At 30.6% G+C, this 15,390-nt stretch overlaps 7 protein-coding genes across 7 annotated transcripts; all 7 read left to right on the top strand.

Moving 5' to 3' along the window:
- Nucleotides 1-148: 148 nt before the first annotated feature.
- TpMuguga_03g00005 (SVSP family protein) lies at nucleotides 149-1,696 on the top strand (the record flags this gene model as incomplete). The annotated part of the gene is made up of 1 exon (XM_757931.2): nucleotides 149-1,696. One exon carries the CDS (start codon nucleotides 149-151, stop codon nucleotides 1,649-1,651), a length of 1,503 nt encoding a protein of 500 aa, XP_763024.1. The 3' UTR covers nucleotides 1,652-1,696.
- Nucleotides 1,697-1,880: 184 nt separating this feature from the next.
- TpMuguga_03g00893 (SVSP family protein) lies at nucleotides 1,881-3,587 on the top strand (the record flags this gene model as incomplete). The annotated part of the gene is made up of 1 exon (XM_757930.1): nucleotides 1,881-3,587. The coding sequence occupies one exon, from the start codon at nucleotides 1,881-1,883 to the stop codon at nucleotides 3,585-3,587; it is 1,707 nt and encodes a 568-aa protein (XP_763023.1).
- Nucleotides 3,588-3,762: 175 nt separating this feature from the next.
- On the top strand, nucleotides 3,763-4,997 carry TpMuguga_03g02430 (uncharacterized protein). Its single transcript, XM_061305874.1, has one exon. The coding sequence runs from the start codon at nucleotides 4,163-4,165 to the stop codon at nucleotides 4,442-4,444; it is 282 nt and encodes a 93-aa protein (XP_061161732.1). The 5' UTR covers nucleotides 3,763-4,162; the 3' UTR covers nucleotides 4,445-4,997.
- A 107-nt stretch (nucleotides 4,998-5,104) lies between these two features.
- On the top strand, nucleotides 5,105-6,344 carry TpMuguga_03g02670 (SVSP family protein). The gene has a single exon (XM_757929.2). It carries the CDS (start codon nucleotides 5,290-5,292, stop codon nucleotides 6,262-6,264), a length of 975 nt encoding a protein of 324 aa, XP_763022.2. The 5' UTR covers nucleotides 5,105-5,289; the 3' UTR covers nucleotides 6,265-6,344.
- A 535-nt stretch (nucleotides 6,345-6,879) lies between these two features.
- TpMuguga_03g00003 (SVSP family protein) lies at nucleotides 6,880-8,355 on the top strand (the record flags this gene model as incomplete). The annotated part of the gene is made up of 1 exon (XM_757928.1): nucleotides 6,880-8,355. The coding sequence occupies one exon, from the start codon at nucleotides 6,880-6,882 to the stop codon at nucleotides 8,353-8,355; it is 1,476 nt and encodes a 491-aa protein (XP_763021.1).
- A 562-nt stretch (nucleotides 8,356-8,917) lies between these two features.
- Nucleotides 8,918-10,393, top strand: TpMuguga_03g00002 (SVSP family protein; the record flags this gene model as incomplete). Its single annotated transcript, XM_757927.1, has 1 exon — nucleotides 8,918-10,393. One exon carries the CDS (start codon nucleotides 8,918-8,920, stop codon nucleotides 10,391-10,393), a length of 1,476 nt encoding a protein of 491 aa, XP_763020.1.
- Nucleotides 10,394-10,939: 546 nt separating this feature from the next.
- TpMuguga_03g00001 (uncharacterized protein) lies at nucleotides 10,940-12,529 on the top strand (the record flags this gene model as incomplete). Its single annotated transcript, XM_757926.1, has 1 exon — nucleotides 10,940-12,529. The coding sequence occupies one exon, from the start codon at nucleotides 10,940-10,942 to the stop codon at nucleotides 12,527-12,529; it is 1,590 nt and encodes a 529-aa protein (XP_763019.1).
- Nucleotides 12,530-15,390: the final 2,861 nt, after the last annotated feature.

Genomic DNA, 15,390 nt, shown 5'->3' with positions numbered 1-15,390 from the left:
TTACGTGCAAGTTTTGAATTATACATTAATTTATTAATTTTTAAAATTTACATATATTGTTAGCTGATAATATATTTTATTTATTGGTGTATTATATACCTTGAATATTTCCAGATCCCCCATGGAGTATAGCTATATTAATAGTATAATGAACAAGAATATTTCCCATAATTTTATATTGATACTTATAGTAATAAAATATGTTGAATCGGCAGATAATAATCCTAATCAACCAGCTCCTGAGGATGAAGAAGAAGACAACTTTGAAGTTTTAGATCTATCGGAAACTGGACAACAAACTAATCCTACTGAAAATCCTGAACATCCAGCACCTTATCAACAAATATCAGAATTATTATATTTACAGACTGAATCACAATTAGAACAACAATCTCAACCCCAACCCCAACATTATGGAACTTATCAACCATACCAAGCTCAGACTCAAACTCAACAACAACAAACTGATACATATTGGTACTATGAACCTCCACAAATTCAAACAATAACTCAGCAGCAACTAGAACAACTCCATCAAGAACCTCAATATCACTATTATGTGCCCGAATATACAGATCCTTATGGATCTCAACAACAATCAACTCAGTCTCAACCCAGTCAATTACTAACACAACCAACTCAAGAACAATCTATACATTATGTACCAACACTTGTAAGTCAAGCTCAACAACCAACTGGAAAACCGCCTGTAATATACATGGTTCTATCTAAAGTACAACTACAACTGCCAACATATTATTCACCAGCGACTATAATTCAAACACAACAGACAGCCGAACAATTAGAACCTGAAGTTATAGAAGTGCAATCGATTGAAGAATCTTTTGAAGAAAAACTCGTTACACAAGAGATGGATCGTCTGTTAGATAAATTAAAAGAAAAGGTAGGACAAACAGATAAAACACAACCAGGAAAAAGAAAAAGAACTCGAACTACAAGTGGAAATCAAGGAGAAGATGATGATGGACAAGAACCTGTTAAACGAAAAGATCCCAAACCACAAAGAAAAATTAAAAAACTCAAATTTTATAAGAAGGATTGTGAGGGAAATCTGGTAGAAATGACTGGTCGAGACTATGGTGTTATATTTAGTAATTCAAATAAAGCAAAATATATATTTAATGCATGTCTTGAGCAAATAGAACGTGGCAATGAGATTATTTATGTCCATTCACAAAGAGTTCCCTATTGTTCATTATTAAGATACAGTAAACCAAATGATATTATTGTCATGACCAACAGTGATGGATTTACGTTAGTTAAGAAAAGTAAAGGGATATGGACAAGAACTGATCATGTTATCCCAGATTATGTCAAATTCTACACACGGGATCTTGGAGGCAATTATGTTTTAATAACCAGTGATCAATATAATATTGATTTTACATCAGATCGATCCTTTAGATACGAATTTTTTCCGGGCGTTAAATGTCATAAAATTGTAGTTACTGGTATGATTGCATGGAAAAAAACTGATAATGATGCAGATTATCCTTTAGCGATTTATGTTACATCAGCATTGGATGTTATAGTTAACTTTGAGGGATATAGTAAAATGTATAGAAAAAGGCTTAAAAGATATAACTTGGTACTTAATAAACCTAGCATCGGAAAGCGTAAATATACCTAAATTATTTTTGACATATACAATATGTTATTGTATAAAGTATTTTTAATGTGTTGAAACTTGTTAAATATTTTTAAGTTATCAGGATATATTAAACATTTAAATGAATGTTTTATTAATTTATTAAAATTTATTATATTTTTAATATAAAATAATTTTATATTACATTGTATTATGCATTTGAATATTTTTAAGATCCCCCATGGATTAAATTTTATAAAGCTCTAATAACATGAGATGTGTGACATACAAATGTATATTAATATTTATAATAATAAAATATGTTGAATCACAAGACAATGATCCTGATCAGCCAGCTGATGATGAAGATGAGGATGATAACTTTGAAGTTTTAGATCTAGAACAAATCATTCAACAACGACTCGATCGATTTGATGATCCTCAATACCTACCACAATATCAACAATTACAAGAATCTCAATATCCAACCCAACCTCAAATTCAACCCCAACAATATGATCTTGATCAATCTTATGATCAGCATCAACCAGAATTATTAGGATATCAACCTCAACAATATCCAGGATATCAAACTGAATCATTTCAATATCAACCAGAAACATCAGGATACCATCCTCAACAATATGCTCCGTACCAGTCATATGAACTTCAGACACAAACTCAACAACAGCAATATTATCAGCCGCCACCTACTCAACCAACTCCTCAGGTACCTCAACTAACCCAGGAATCTCAATATCAGTATTATGGAACTGAAACCCAAGATCCTTATGTATATCAACAGCCATATGGAACACAGACTCTTTGTGATATTGGTCATCAACCAATAACTGAAACTCAACCTCAGATTCAGCCAGCTTATCAGCATTATATACCGGTAACTCAACCATCAATACCATTGACTCAACCAAGTTATCCATATTATCAACATTATGTATTAACACCAACTTTTCAACAAACTCAAGCAGGTTATCAATTATATGAACCGACGCAAACTCAAAGTATTCAAGAATCTCAACCACAACCTCAGCCTCAATTTCAACAACTATCACACTATGTACCAGAATTAGTTGAAACTCAACAGCCAACAGGACCATTAGAACCTGAAGTTATACAAGTTCAACATATTGATGATGAGGAAACAGAGAAAGAGAGACAACAGAGAACTCAGTCGTTAGATAAAATAAAAAGTAAGATGGATTATGATCAACAGACTCAAAAACCAATAAAAAGAAAAAAAAGTCCATCTCCAAGTCCAGTTCCATCAGATAAACCAAGCGAGTCTGGAGATGAAGAAGAAGAACCAGTTAAACGAAAAGAGCCCAAACCACGAAGAAAATATAATTTAATCAAATTTTATAAAAGAAGTTATTTGGGAAATATTTTAGAAATGACAAATGAAGACTACCTTATTATAGTTAGCGATGGAAATAAAAAAATATATAAATTCAATGCAGATCTCGAACAAATAGAATGTGAGAATCAAATAATTTATGAGCATACAGATGGAACACCCTATTGTTTATTATTAAGCCATAGTTTAAGAACTGATATTTGTATAATGACCAACAGTGATGGATTTACGTTAGTTAAGAAAACTAAAGGGGAATGGAGAAGAACTGATGCTCCGATCCCAAATCATATAAAACTATACACACAAAATAAGGAAGGCGATTATGTTTTAATGACCAATAAAGATTACAATATTGATTTTACATCAATGGGATCCTTTAGATACGAATTTTTTCCGGGCGTTAAATGTACTAAAATTGTAGTTAATGATATGATTGCATGGGAAAAAACCGATAATGATGGTTATCCTTTAGAGATTTATGTTACACCAAAAATGCGTGTTATAGTTAACTTTGAGGGATATAGTAAAGTGTTAGGAATCAAAAATGATAAATATATACTGTATTTTAGGAGAAAATTTTCAGGAAGATCTAAATATTCCTAAATTAATTTTAACAAATACAATATGTTATTGTAAAAGCAATTTTGAATTATACATTAATTTATTAATTTTTAAAATTTACATATATTGTTAATTTATAACATATTTTATGTAACTGTGTGTTATATATTTGAATAATTTTTAGATCCCCCATGGGATAAGACTTTATAAATAAATAATGAACAAATGTCCAACATATAATTATATACTAGTATTCATCATTTTAGGATATGTCGAGTGTGGTGATAATCTAATCAACACACATGAAAATGTTGGAGATGAAATTTCAGATGAAGAAGAAGCTAATTTTGAAGTAACTGAAGCCAGTTAACAAAATCAAAATCAAACACCAGAACAACAACCTACACATTACGGACTTCAACCGATAGCTCCAGTACAGTACTATGGGCCACCTATAGAACAACATGTACCGACACAGTACTATGGATATACTCCCCATTACACACCAGTAGAACCTATTCAACCAGTACTCATACAACAAATTCCTATTGTTGTATCCCAACCCCAATATTATCAATTATCACCTTACCAACCATACCCGACTCAAACTTTACAGTATGGTCCATATCAACAATATTATCCTGAATATCCACCTACACATTATCAATCAGATATACAATCATACCAACAATACCAACAATATGAACAACCACAAACTATACCAGTGGAACCCCTACAAACAGAAATTCAATACTCCCATCAATTTCCAAGTCCACAATCGTATCTACCACAACCTCAGCATGTGGATCCTTTACCAATTAAACAATTACAACCAGAAAGTGTTCCAGTTCAATTGGGATCTGATTATGAAGAACATTTTGAACCTATTAGAGGATTAGTGAAGATCAAATTTTTGAAGAGAAATGATGAGGGAAAGTTAATTGAAATGACTGGTGATGACTTTAGAGAGGCAGGGAACGATGCAGAGACATTCATAGGCCAAAAAGAACATACTCGTCATTATTAACGTATTTTAAAGGAAGGAACAGTTTTACCATTATTCGTAAAAATGTATTTCTATTAATCAAATTAGTTGATGGTAAATGGACAACAATTTCCAGGAGAATCCCAGAATATATTAAATTTTACACACAAGATGATGATGGTAGGGATGTTTTAATAACTGAAGAGCATTATGATATTGGTCTTACTGGTGACGTATCATTGAAATATAAGTTCGGTAAGAATAGAATTTGTACTAAAATTATAGTTAAAGAAGAAACGATTTGGGTAAAGACACCCGAAGATTTTTATCCCAAAGCAGTGTATTTAACTCCTAATAGAAATATTCTGATTGATTTCAATAAATATAAAACAAAATTCAAAAAATTGGATGGAAAGTACTTTCAAAGCTTCACAACAAAAATTTTAGAAGATGATAAATATAAATAAATTTATCATCATTTTTGTTTTCATCAACATAAATTACTATAATCATTTCTGGAATAAACCTAATATTTCCACTATAACATTTCAACTCATTACATTTCTTTAATAAACGGATAACAAATTGATTTATTTAATTTGACTTGTAATTTTTTAAGTAAATTATATTATATATTGTTAATTTATTAATATTATATACATGTATATGATGACAAACAATTCAAAATTATTCAAATAAATCTTTAAATCCTTAGTTTTAGATTCCCCATTCTATAAAATTTTATTTAACCTTATTACTATGAGATATAAGACTTATCCGTATATAATAATATTTGTAGTAGTTGGATACATACAATCTGCTGATAAATTAAGTGACGATACAGGTGGGGAATCGGGTTACTATGCTGATGATGAAGAAGATAATTTTGATACAAAGGAGATAATTGAACAACTTGAGGTCTCTGATGATAATATCGATGAAGAAGGATTCCAAACCATAGTGTCACAGTTGGAAATTTTTCTCATTGATGATGATAAACAAAATGCGAAACCAGAGAAACCCAGTGATAAAAGCCAAAAAGCGGGAGCAGATCAACCAGAAGAAACTGTAGGTGATGAAGAAGTTATAATTAGAAATTTTAAAAAGGGAGTAACATGTGATGAAATAACGCTTATGAAAAAGAATAGTGTCGGCGAATTAGTAAAAATGACAGAAGAAGACTACAAAAAAACTTTTGATAATTTAGAAAAGGTAAATTATGAACTGAAATCTGAGCTTGAGCAAATACTTTGTGACGGTGACCTTGTATACATATATTCAGACGAAGATGCTCGTTCCAAAAGTGTAACATTTTATAAGTTATTTTTTACTTTTGTTATTAGACTTGAAACTGAATTTATTTTTATCAAAAACAGTTTAAATAAATGGGTTGAATATGAAAACATAACTATGTATCACTTTAATTTCTTCTCACAAAATGATGAAGGTAAAGAGATTTTAATTACTCCTGAAAACTACAGTGTTGATCTAACAGGTGATGGAACCTTGAAATATGTCTTTTTACCAAATGTACATTGTACTAGAGTTGAATATTATGATATGTTTAGTTGGAAAAAGAGTTCTAAAGATGATTATCTCTTGGCACTTTGTTTTACTTTTAAAAAAAATATTATACTTCATTTTAAGGAATATTTTGCTTTATATGAAATTAATGATAGTGGATACTATTATTCATTAAGAAAAACTATTTTTAGAATAACTGAAGATAATTAAATTTGGATAATACTTACCAAGCCCACATAAATCAATAAAAAACATCGTAAACATAAATAAACAATATATTATATTTTTAATGCATAAATACAAGTATACTAATATTTTATAAATATCCATATTTATATATTTGAATATCATATTATGAGGGTACTAATGTCAACTTCAATATTTAACTACGACAATAAACTATGTTAAACAAATTAAATTAATATAGATTAACTCAATTGTACATTAACATGATATTTAATGTTATTAATGTTCTACATTGTAAATATTTGCAATAATAATAGATATATCATGCATTCTGATATGATGTGTACAGAAATGATAATTTATTATTTTCTAATATATAAATGATTAATACATTGAAAATTAATGAGAATAAATTAATAAACTTTATAGAATTAATATAAATATAATATATTTTAGTAGCTTAATATAATTTAGTGATCTTATTAGTCAGATGTAATACCCTACTTTTATAATATTTTATAGATCTATATACACACATCAGATTTGAGCTAATTATACTTGATATATCGATTGTATACTTTTATCATTTGTTTGTAAATCCTCTTTGAGTAAATTTATACAAAGGATATTAATTATGAGATGTATATTTTACAAATATGGATTATATTCATATTCACAGTACCAGAATATGTAAAATGTGGTGATAATCCGAATAACACAAATGGTAGTATAGAAAATTCTGGTGGTGAAGATGATAACTTCTATGTAACTGAGACAGCCATTGATGAGCAAAAACAGGATGATGGTGTACAACCTTCTACTGAAGCAAGTGAGGAAGAAGAAATTGATGTAGAATTATCAGAACCTGAAGAACAACCATATCCTTTAGGACCACCACAACCCACACATCAGCCTTTTACTATAGAAGAAGAACAAACAGAACCTCTCGATTTATCGATGAAACCTACTCAACCACAACAAGGACAACCTATACAGACACAACAAATTTATCCACAATTTAGTCAACCTGTACATCCTCCTCAACCTATACAACCTGGTTACTTGGTCCGACCAGTAACAACTTATCCGAGGCCACCAATACAACCACAACAACTGCCTTATCCAGGTCCTCAATTTCAAGTACAACAACAACCTACCCCGACTCAGCCAATTTATCCAAGGCCGCCAATGCCTGTTTTAAGACCTATACCACGTTATCCACAAGTTCCTTATCAGGGACATTATTATCCTCGTTATTCACCATATCCAACTTATCAAAGATACATACCACCAACACCACCTACACATTATGTACCACCACCTCAAGAACCAATTCAAAGACCAAGTATACCATATATAGATTTACCACCAAGACATCAAACACCACCTACACATTATGTACCTCAGCCTCAGCCGATTGAAGGACCAACGCCTGTGGCTCCTACTATACCTAGTGAGACTCAAAAAAGTGGTTTTGAAAAGAAGACTCCGGGAAGATGCAAATCAATTGTATTAATGAAGAGGAATGGACGAGGTGAATTGATTCCAATGATAAGAAAAGACGTCAAAAAAGTAAGTTATGATAGAAACAAAGTGAAATATGAACTCCTTGCAAATCTTGAGCAACTGTATTGTGACGGTGATTTAGTTTATGAACATTTTTTTTGGAACCCTTACGCCTCAATAATAATTCAAAATAAACGAAATAAAGAATTTTTCGTTAAACGTGGTGATGAACTAGTTATAGTTAAGCACGTTAATAACAAATGGAAAGTAAGTGATCATAATATTCCATATTGCTTTCAACTTTTCACTAAAGATGGAGAAGGAAACGATGTTATAATAACCAAAGATCAATATGAAGTTGATTTTAGTTATACCGAATGTTTTAAATATACATTTATTTCAGGTATTAGATGTCATAAGGTTATAGTCAAAAATAAATTTGTTTGGGAAAAAAAGGAAGATGAAGATAGTTATCCTACGGCAATGGTATTGACCAAAGTAGGAAAAGTTTTATTGTTCTTCAAAGGACAAATTGTTACATTTATAGAAAAATATGACTGTTATGAACAGATACAAGCCAGAACTAAAGGAAGACGCAGTAAAAAATAATAATATAACATTTGTAATATATTTAATATACATAAATCACACTGTACCAAAATTTTTTATATATTCATTCGTATATATTCCCAGTATTATATTACGAGTGTGGTGAATGTTAACTTCAGTTACTGTTTTTACCCATAAGATAGTTTACATTCAGAGAATATATTACGTTTGACTATCTGAATTATAAATCCATTTGATTTTTATTCTTAATACGTTATATTATGAATTTTTTAATAACACACATATAAATATTCTAATATCTTGCACACACAGGATAATTTATAATTTGTCAATATATGTAGATAAACAATACATTGAAAATTAATCAGAATAAACTAATAAACTTTATAGAATTAATATAAATATAATAAATTTTAGTAGCTTAATATAATTAAACGATCTTATTATTCAGATGACAATACCCTACTTTTATAATATTTTATAGATCTATATACACACGTCAGATTTGAGCTAGTTAAACTTGATATATCGATTGGATATCTTTTATAATCTGTTTATAAATGATCGTTGAAAAAATTATACAAAGGATATCACTTAAGAGATGCATATCTTACAAATATGGATTATATTCATATTGACAGTAACAGAATATGTTCATTGTGGTGACAAACCGAATAACACAAATGGTACTATAGAAATTGATAGTCATGGAGAAGATGATAACTTTGAGGTAACAGAACAGACTAGTGAGCAACCCACTCAAGAACCTGAAGAACAACCCTTTGTTTTAGAACCGGAACAAACAGAACCTCTCGATTTATCAATGAAACCTGCTCAACCACAACCTGTACATCCACAACCTAGACTGCCAATACAGCCAATACAATATCCATTGCCAATACATCCTCAAGCTAGTCAACCTGGTTTCCCAGTTCAACCTGGTTATCCAGTTCGACCAATACCACGTTATCCACCTGGATATCAGCCATATCCTGGATATTATTATCCTGGATATCCTCCTTACCCACCTTATCCATATCCACCTTATCCACCTTATCCTTATCCTCCTTATTCACCTTATCCTTATCCTCCTTATTCACCATATGTACCACCAACACAACCAATACCACCAAGGCCTACACATTATGTACCACCTCCACAACAGCCAATTGAACAACCAATAGAAGAAACTCAGCCTATTGATCAACCAATAGAAGAAACTCAGCCGATTGATCAACCAGCAGAAGAAACTGAACCAATTGAACAGCCAGCAGAAGAACCTGAACCAATTGAACAACCAATAGAAGAACCTGAGCCAATTGAACAACCAATAGAAGAACCTGAGCCAATTGAACAACCAATAGAACAACCTGAGCCAATTGATCAACCTATGCCGGTAGATATTATTGAACCTAGTGAGACTCAAGAAAATGTTATTGAAAAGAAAACTCGGGTAAAGTGTAAGATAATTAAATTAATGAAGAGGAATGAACGAGGAAAATTGATTCCAATGACAAAAAAAGACTTCAAAAAAGTAAGTTATCATATAACCAAAGTGAAATTTGAACTCTTTGCAAATCTTGAGCAACTAATTTGTGACGGTGAGTTGGCTTATGAACATACACCTGGAAAGCCTTACGCATCATCATTAATTCAAAATAGACAATTTAAGGAATTTTTCATTCGAATTAAAGATATATTAACTATAGTTAGACACATTAACAACAAATGGAAAATAAGTGACCATAAAATTCCGTTTTGCTTTGAACTTTTCACCAAAGATTCGGAGGGAAAAGAAGTTTTAATAACCGAAGAGAGTATTGATGTCGAATTAAGCTCATTTGAATGTTTTAAATACATGTTCAATACAGGTGTTAGGTGTCATAAGGTTGTAGTCAAGGATAAATTAGTTTGGGAAAAAAAGGAAGATGAAAATGAATATCCCGAGTCAATGGTAGTAACAAAGAAAGGAAGAGTTTCATTGTCCTTCGAAGAACAAATTGTTATATTTATTGAAAAAACTGACTGTTTTGAAAAGATAGAAACCAAACATAAAAGACCCAGTAAAAAAAAGTAATATAACATTTGTAATCTATTTAATATACATAAATCACACTGTACTAATAATTAATACATATATATTTTTAGTATTATATTACAAGTGTGGTGAATGTTAACTTCAGTTACTGTTTTTACCCATAAGATAGTTTACATTCAGAGAATATATTACGTTTTAATATCTGAATTATAAATTCATTTGATTTTTATTCTTAATACGTTATATTATGAATTTTTTAATAATAAAAGATATATTAAGTATTCAAATTTATATATACACAGGATAATTCATTATTTTCTAATATATAAATGAATAATACATTGAAAATTAATCAGAATAAATTAATAAACTTTATAGAATTAATATAAATAAAATATATTTTAGTAGCTTAATGTAATTAAACGATCTTAATATTAGATTTAATACCCTACTTTTAATATTTTATAGATCTATATACACATATAAGATTTGAGCTAATTTAATTTGAAATATCCATTGGATATCTTTTATAATTTGTTTCTAAATGATATTTAATAAAATTGTACAAAGGATATTAATTATCAGATGCATGTGTTACAAATATGGATTATATTCATATTCGCAGTAGCAGAATATGTTAAATGTGGTGATAATCCGAATAACACACATGGTACTATAGAAAATGATAGTGATGAAGAAGATGATAACTTTGATGTAACTGAACCATCTAACGATGTTATTCCACAACCTTCTAGTGAAGTAAGTGAAGAAGAAGAAATTCAATTACAATTATCAGAACCTGAAGAACAACCATATCCTTTAGGACCACCACAACCCATACATCAGCCTTTTACTATAGAAGAAGAACAAGCAGAACCTCTCGATTTATCAATACAACCAGTACAACCAATACAGCCACAACCAGTACAACCAATACAGCCACAACAAATTTATCCGCAACCAACACAACCTGCACATCCTCCTCAACAAATACAGCCACCATTACCATTACAACCACAATTTCCTCAACAAATACAACCTGGTTATCCAATTCGACCAATAGCACTTTATCCAAGGCCACCAACACAACCAATACAACCAACACAACCAATTCAACCACCACTACCATTACGACCTGGTCACCCTGCTCGACCAATACCACGATATCCACAAGTTTCTGGATATTCACCATATCATCCCTATGCAAGGCCGCCATCACCAGTACAACCAATACCTCCACCGCCAACTCATTATGTACCTCCAACTCAGCCTCAGCCTCAAGTGTCACAACCACAGTTTCAGTATTACGGACCGCCAACACATTATATACCTCGAACTCAGCCAGTACAACCAACACCTGCAGAACCAACACATTATATATCTCCAAGACAACCAGCACCTCAATTTCAACAACCAGTACAATATTATATACCTCCACCTACAGAATATATACCTCCACCAACATATTATGTACCTCCACCAATGCAACCAGCACCGGCGGCTCCTAGTCAACCTACTGATACTCAAGAAAAGGTAACCACAAAAAGAATAGTTAAAAAGTGTAAAATAATTAATTTTATGAAGAAGGATTCTGGAGGTAAATTGATTCCAATGACAAGAAAAGACTACATAAGAATATATAAGGATTCAGCAAAAGCAAAATTTAAACTATTTGCAAATCTTGAGCAGATACTCTGTGACGGTGAGCTGGCTTATGAACATAAGTATGGAGAACCTTACGCCTCAACAGTAACCCAAAATATTCGATTGATGGAATTTATCGTTAGATCTGGCGATAAATTAATTAAAGTTAAGCATTATGATAGGATATGGAAAAGATTTGAATATAATATTACACTTTATTTTGAACTTTTTACTAAAGATGGAGAAGGAAACGACGTTATAATACCTGAGGACACTTTAGAAATTGATTTCGGTTACTATCGATCTATTAAATTTTTATTTATGGAAGGTACTAAATGTCATAAGATATTCGTTGAAAATAAATTGGTTTGGGAAAAAGGTGAAGATGAAGGTTATCCAGTTGGATTTGCTATTACCACTAAATCAAAATTTGTAATATTTTTCGAAAAAAGAATTGCTGTATATACAAAATTAATAGATTGTTATAAATTGTTATACAGCAAACCAAGAAGAAACTCTAAATATGAGTAATATTACACTTTTAATAAAAATAAATAATATAACATTTATAATATATTTTAATAACAAACATACAATTGTACCAATATTTTATTATTAATAACTATATATTATAAATAGTATACTATAAAAGTTTTAAATCAGAAACTCAACCACTGATTGTGAACCTCTTTTCCTTCATATTTTGTTCACTCATTCCACTTTCATTTCATCAACTAAACAATATTATTTAACCACTCATTTACACTTTCTAATCTCTTTAAACTTTATTACAACTTGTTATTCACCAGTTTTTTACTTTAGATCTGAGTTTTACTCTTAGTGGATTAGTTACAAATTCTGCTATGCCATATATACTTCCATGTATATACACTCTGTATATTATAGCCGGTATGTATAACATAGCCAGTGATAATGACATTCCAGTGTATATTGCCTATTTAAGGATTTGTTTATACATCAGAAAGATTAGCATAGTTAGTTACTGGGACTTGGAATATCAGTTTCAGGGACTGTGTCGACCTGGTCCTACCAACTTTTGAGCCTCGACTGGCCAATTGGGTATATGGATTTTTAGTCAATTTTAGACACATTAACGTTAATTTGGATTCCATTCCCCATTTGAAAACTTAGTTACACACATCATTTAATTTCTTTCACACACATTTGTAATATGTTTATATATTAACTTTAAACTATATAATAGTGTTTTTACTTAAATTTAAGACTAATATTTCACAATTTAACACATTCAAATCGTCACACACATGAATAAAACATCGAAACATTCCAAAATCATATAAAACAGAATTAACATGTTGTCAGGATACTACTTAGGTCATGTACTGATGTTAACTAATGTTATTCCTTTGTCCATCAGTTACTTCATCCATCTATTGGTACCAATGAGTAATTGTTTGAGGAATAACTCAACTCAATTTGGTATTTTTAATTCGAATCATAAGTCAGTTGTTGATTTAGAGGTTCAAGTAAGTAGTTAAGAACCATAATTGACAGACTCCTAAGGGCACTAATCTAGAACACATACAAGTAATGACCAATACCTACCAACGAAACCACCTAACTAAGGTAATAGGTCAAACCAAACCAACTACCAAATGACCTAACTGACGTAATGTCCTATCTACCTAATCACCTAATTACCTAAGTCCTAATACCTAATTCTTTGACTCTCAGATTTGGGGTTTATTATAATTTCATTCCATTACTGTACTTTACTACCTCTTAATTCTCACTGTCATTATTTTATCACCTTATCCATTATAACGAGTTAACTGTTTCAAGGTATTGTTTTAGACTTGAGTTTAGAGAGTATCAAAGTAAGTTTTTAGATTAATTATTTAGATAGTTTTATAGATGAGTATTAACTAGATAATGTTATTAATGTTAGAATTTAGTAAGTTTAACATTGTTATGAGTCTATTAACAGTTAGTTATTAGTCTTGAGTTTACTGTTTTAGATTAAGATAAGTATTTTACCATGTTTTTAGAATTAACACCAGGGTTGAGGGTTTAAAAGTATTCTGTTAGATCATTATTTAGTGGTTTTCAAGTTAGATTAAGTATTTTACAGTACTTTAAGTATTTGATTTTGTGTTTTAGAAAGTTACTGTTTCCGATGTTAGATTTGATTGTTATTTTACTATGTTTGACTGTTTTAACCTGTTTTTAGACCCTAGAGTTGAGTAGTTTTTAGTAGTAAGTTGAGTCTTTTCAGTTGTTTTTGGAAACTAGAGTTGAGTAGTTTTAGAGTATTTTGAGTGTTTTTTAGAAAGTTACTATTCAATAAGTTAGTATTTTAGATCTTAGTTTTGATTGTTTTAGAGTGTTATAGATTAGAGTTTTACTTTGTTTGAGTTGAGTGTTTTACGTTGTTTTTAGTACTTTTGTTTTGGAGTAGATTTATGTGTTTTAGATTTGTTATTGTTACATTTTGATCATAGGTTTGAGTGTTTTAAATTTGAGTGTTATAATTGTTACATTTTTGATCATAAAGTTGAGGGTTTGAAGTGTGTTTTTTAGAAAGTTACTATTTAATAAGTTAGTATTTCAGATGTTAGTTTTCAGTTTTTGAGTGTTTTTATAATGTTTTAAGCTTATTTAGACCCTAGAGTTGATGGTTTAGATTATTGTTTAACTAGGTTGGAGTATTTTTCAGTAGTAAGTTTTTGTAAATCAGTATTTTGCCTTTTCGATTTGAGTGTTTTAGATTAAGTTGTTTTCTGTGTTTTTACAGTATTTTCAGTTGTTTTAGACCCTAGACTTCGGTGGTTTTTAGAGTATTTCTACTTAAGTGTTTAGACCCCACAGTAGATTAGTCTTTTTGACCATCAAGTTAAGGGTTTAGTATTATCCCCACAAGTATTTTAGATTCTTTAGGACATTAGGTTTTAGGGTTTTAGGGTTTTAGGGTTTTAGGGTTTAGGGTTTAGGGTTTAGGGTTTAGGGTTTTAGGGTTTTAGGGTTTTAGGGTTTTAGGGTTCTAGGGTCTTAGGGTTTTAGGGTTTAGGGTTTAGGGTTTAGGGTTTAGGGTTTAGGGTTTTAGGTTTTAGGGTTTTAGGGTTTTAGGGTTTTAGGGTTTTAGGGTTTAGGGTTTTAGGGTTTAGGGTTTAGGGTTTAGGTTTTAGGGTTTTAGGGTTTTAGGGTTTAGGGTTTAGGGTTTAGGGTTTAGGGTTTAGGGTTTTAGGGTTTAGGGTTTAGGGTTTAGGGTTTTAGGGTTTAGGGTTTAGGGTTTTAGGGTTTTTAGGGTTTTAGGGTTTTAGGGTTTAGTTTTAGGGTTTAGGTTTTAGGTTTTAGGGTTTTAGGGTTTAGGTTTTAGGGTTTTAGGGTTTTAGGGTTTTAGGATTTAGGGT

The sequence above is a fragment of the Theileria parva genome (assembly GCF_000165365.1).
Source record: "Theileria parva strain Muguga chromosome 3 map unlocalized ctg_530, whole genome shotgun sequence".
In the NCBI taxonomy this organism is placed as follows: Eukaryota; Apicomplexa; class Aconoidasida; order Piroplasmida; family Theileriidae; genus Theileria; species Theileria parva.
The sequence above is the reverse complement of the archived record's forward strand: the minus strand, read 5'-3'. Positions and strand labels throughout refer to the sequence as shown.

Bases quoted from the DNA above. Each gene is read 5' to 3' on its own strand.
- TpMuguga_03g02670 (XM_757929.2), top strand. From the start codon at position 5,290: ATGAGATATAAGACTTATCCGTATATAATAATATTTGTAGTAGTTGGA.
- TpMuguga_03g02430 (XM_061305874.1), top strand. From the start codon at position 4,163: ATGGTCCATATCAACAATATTATCCTGAATATCCACCTACACATTATC.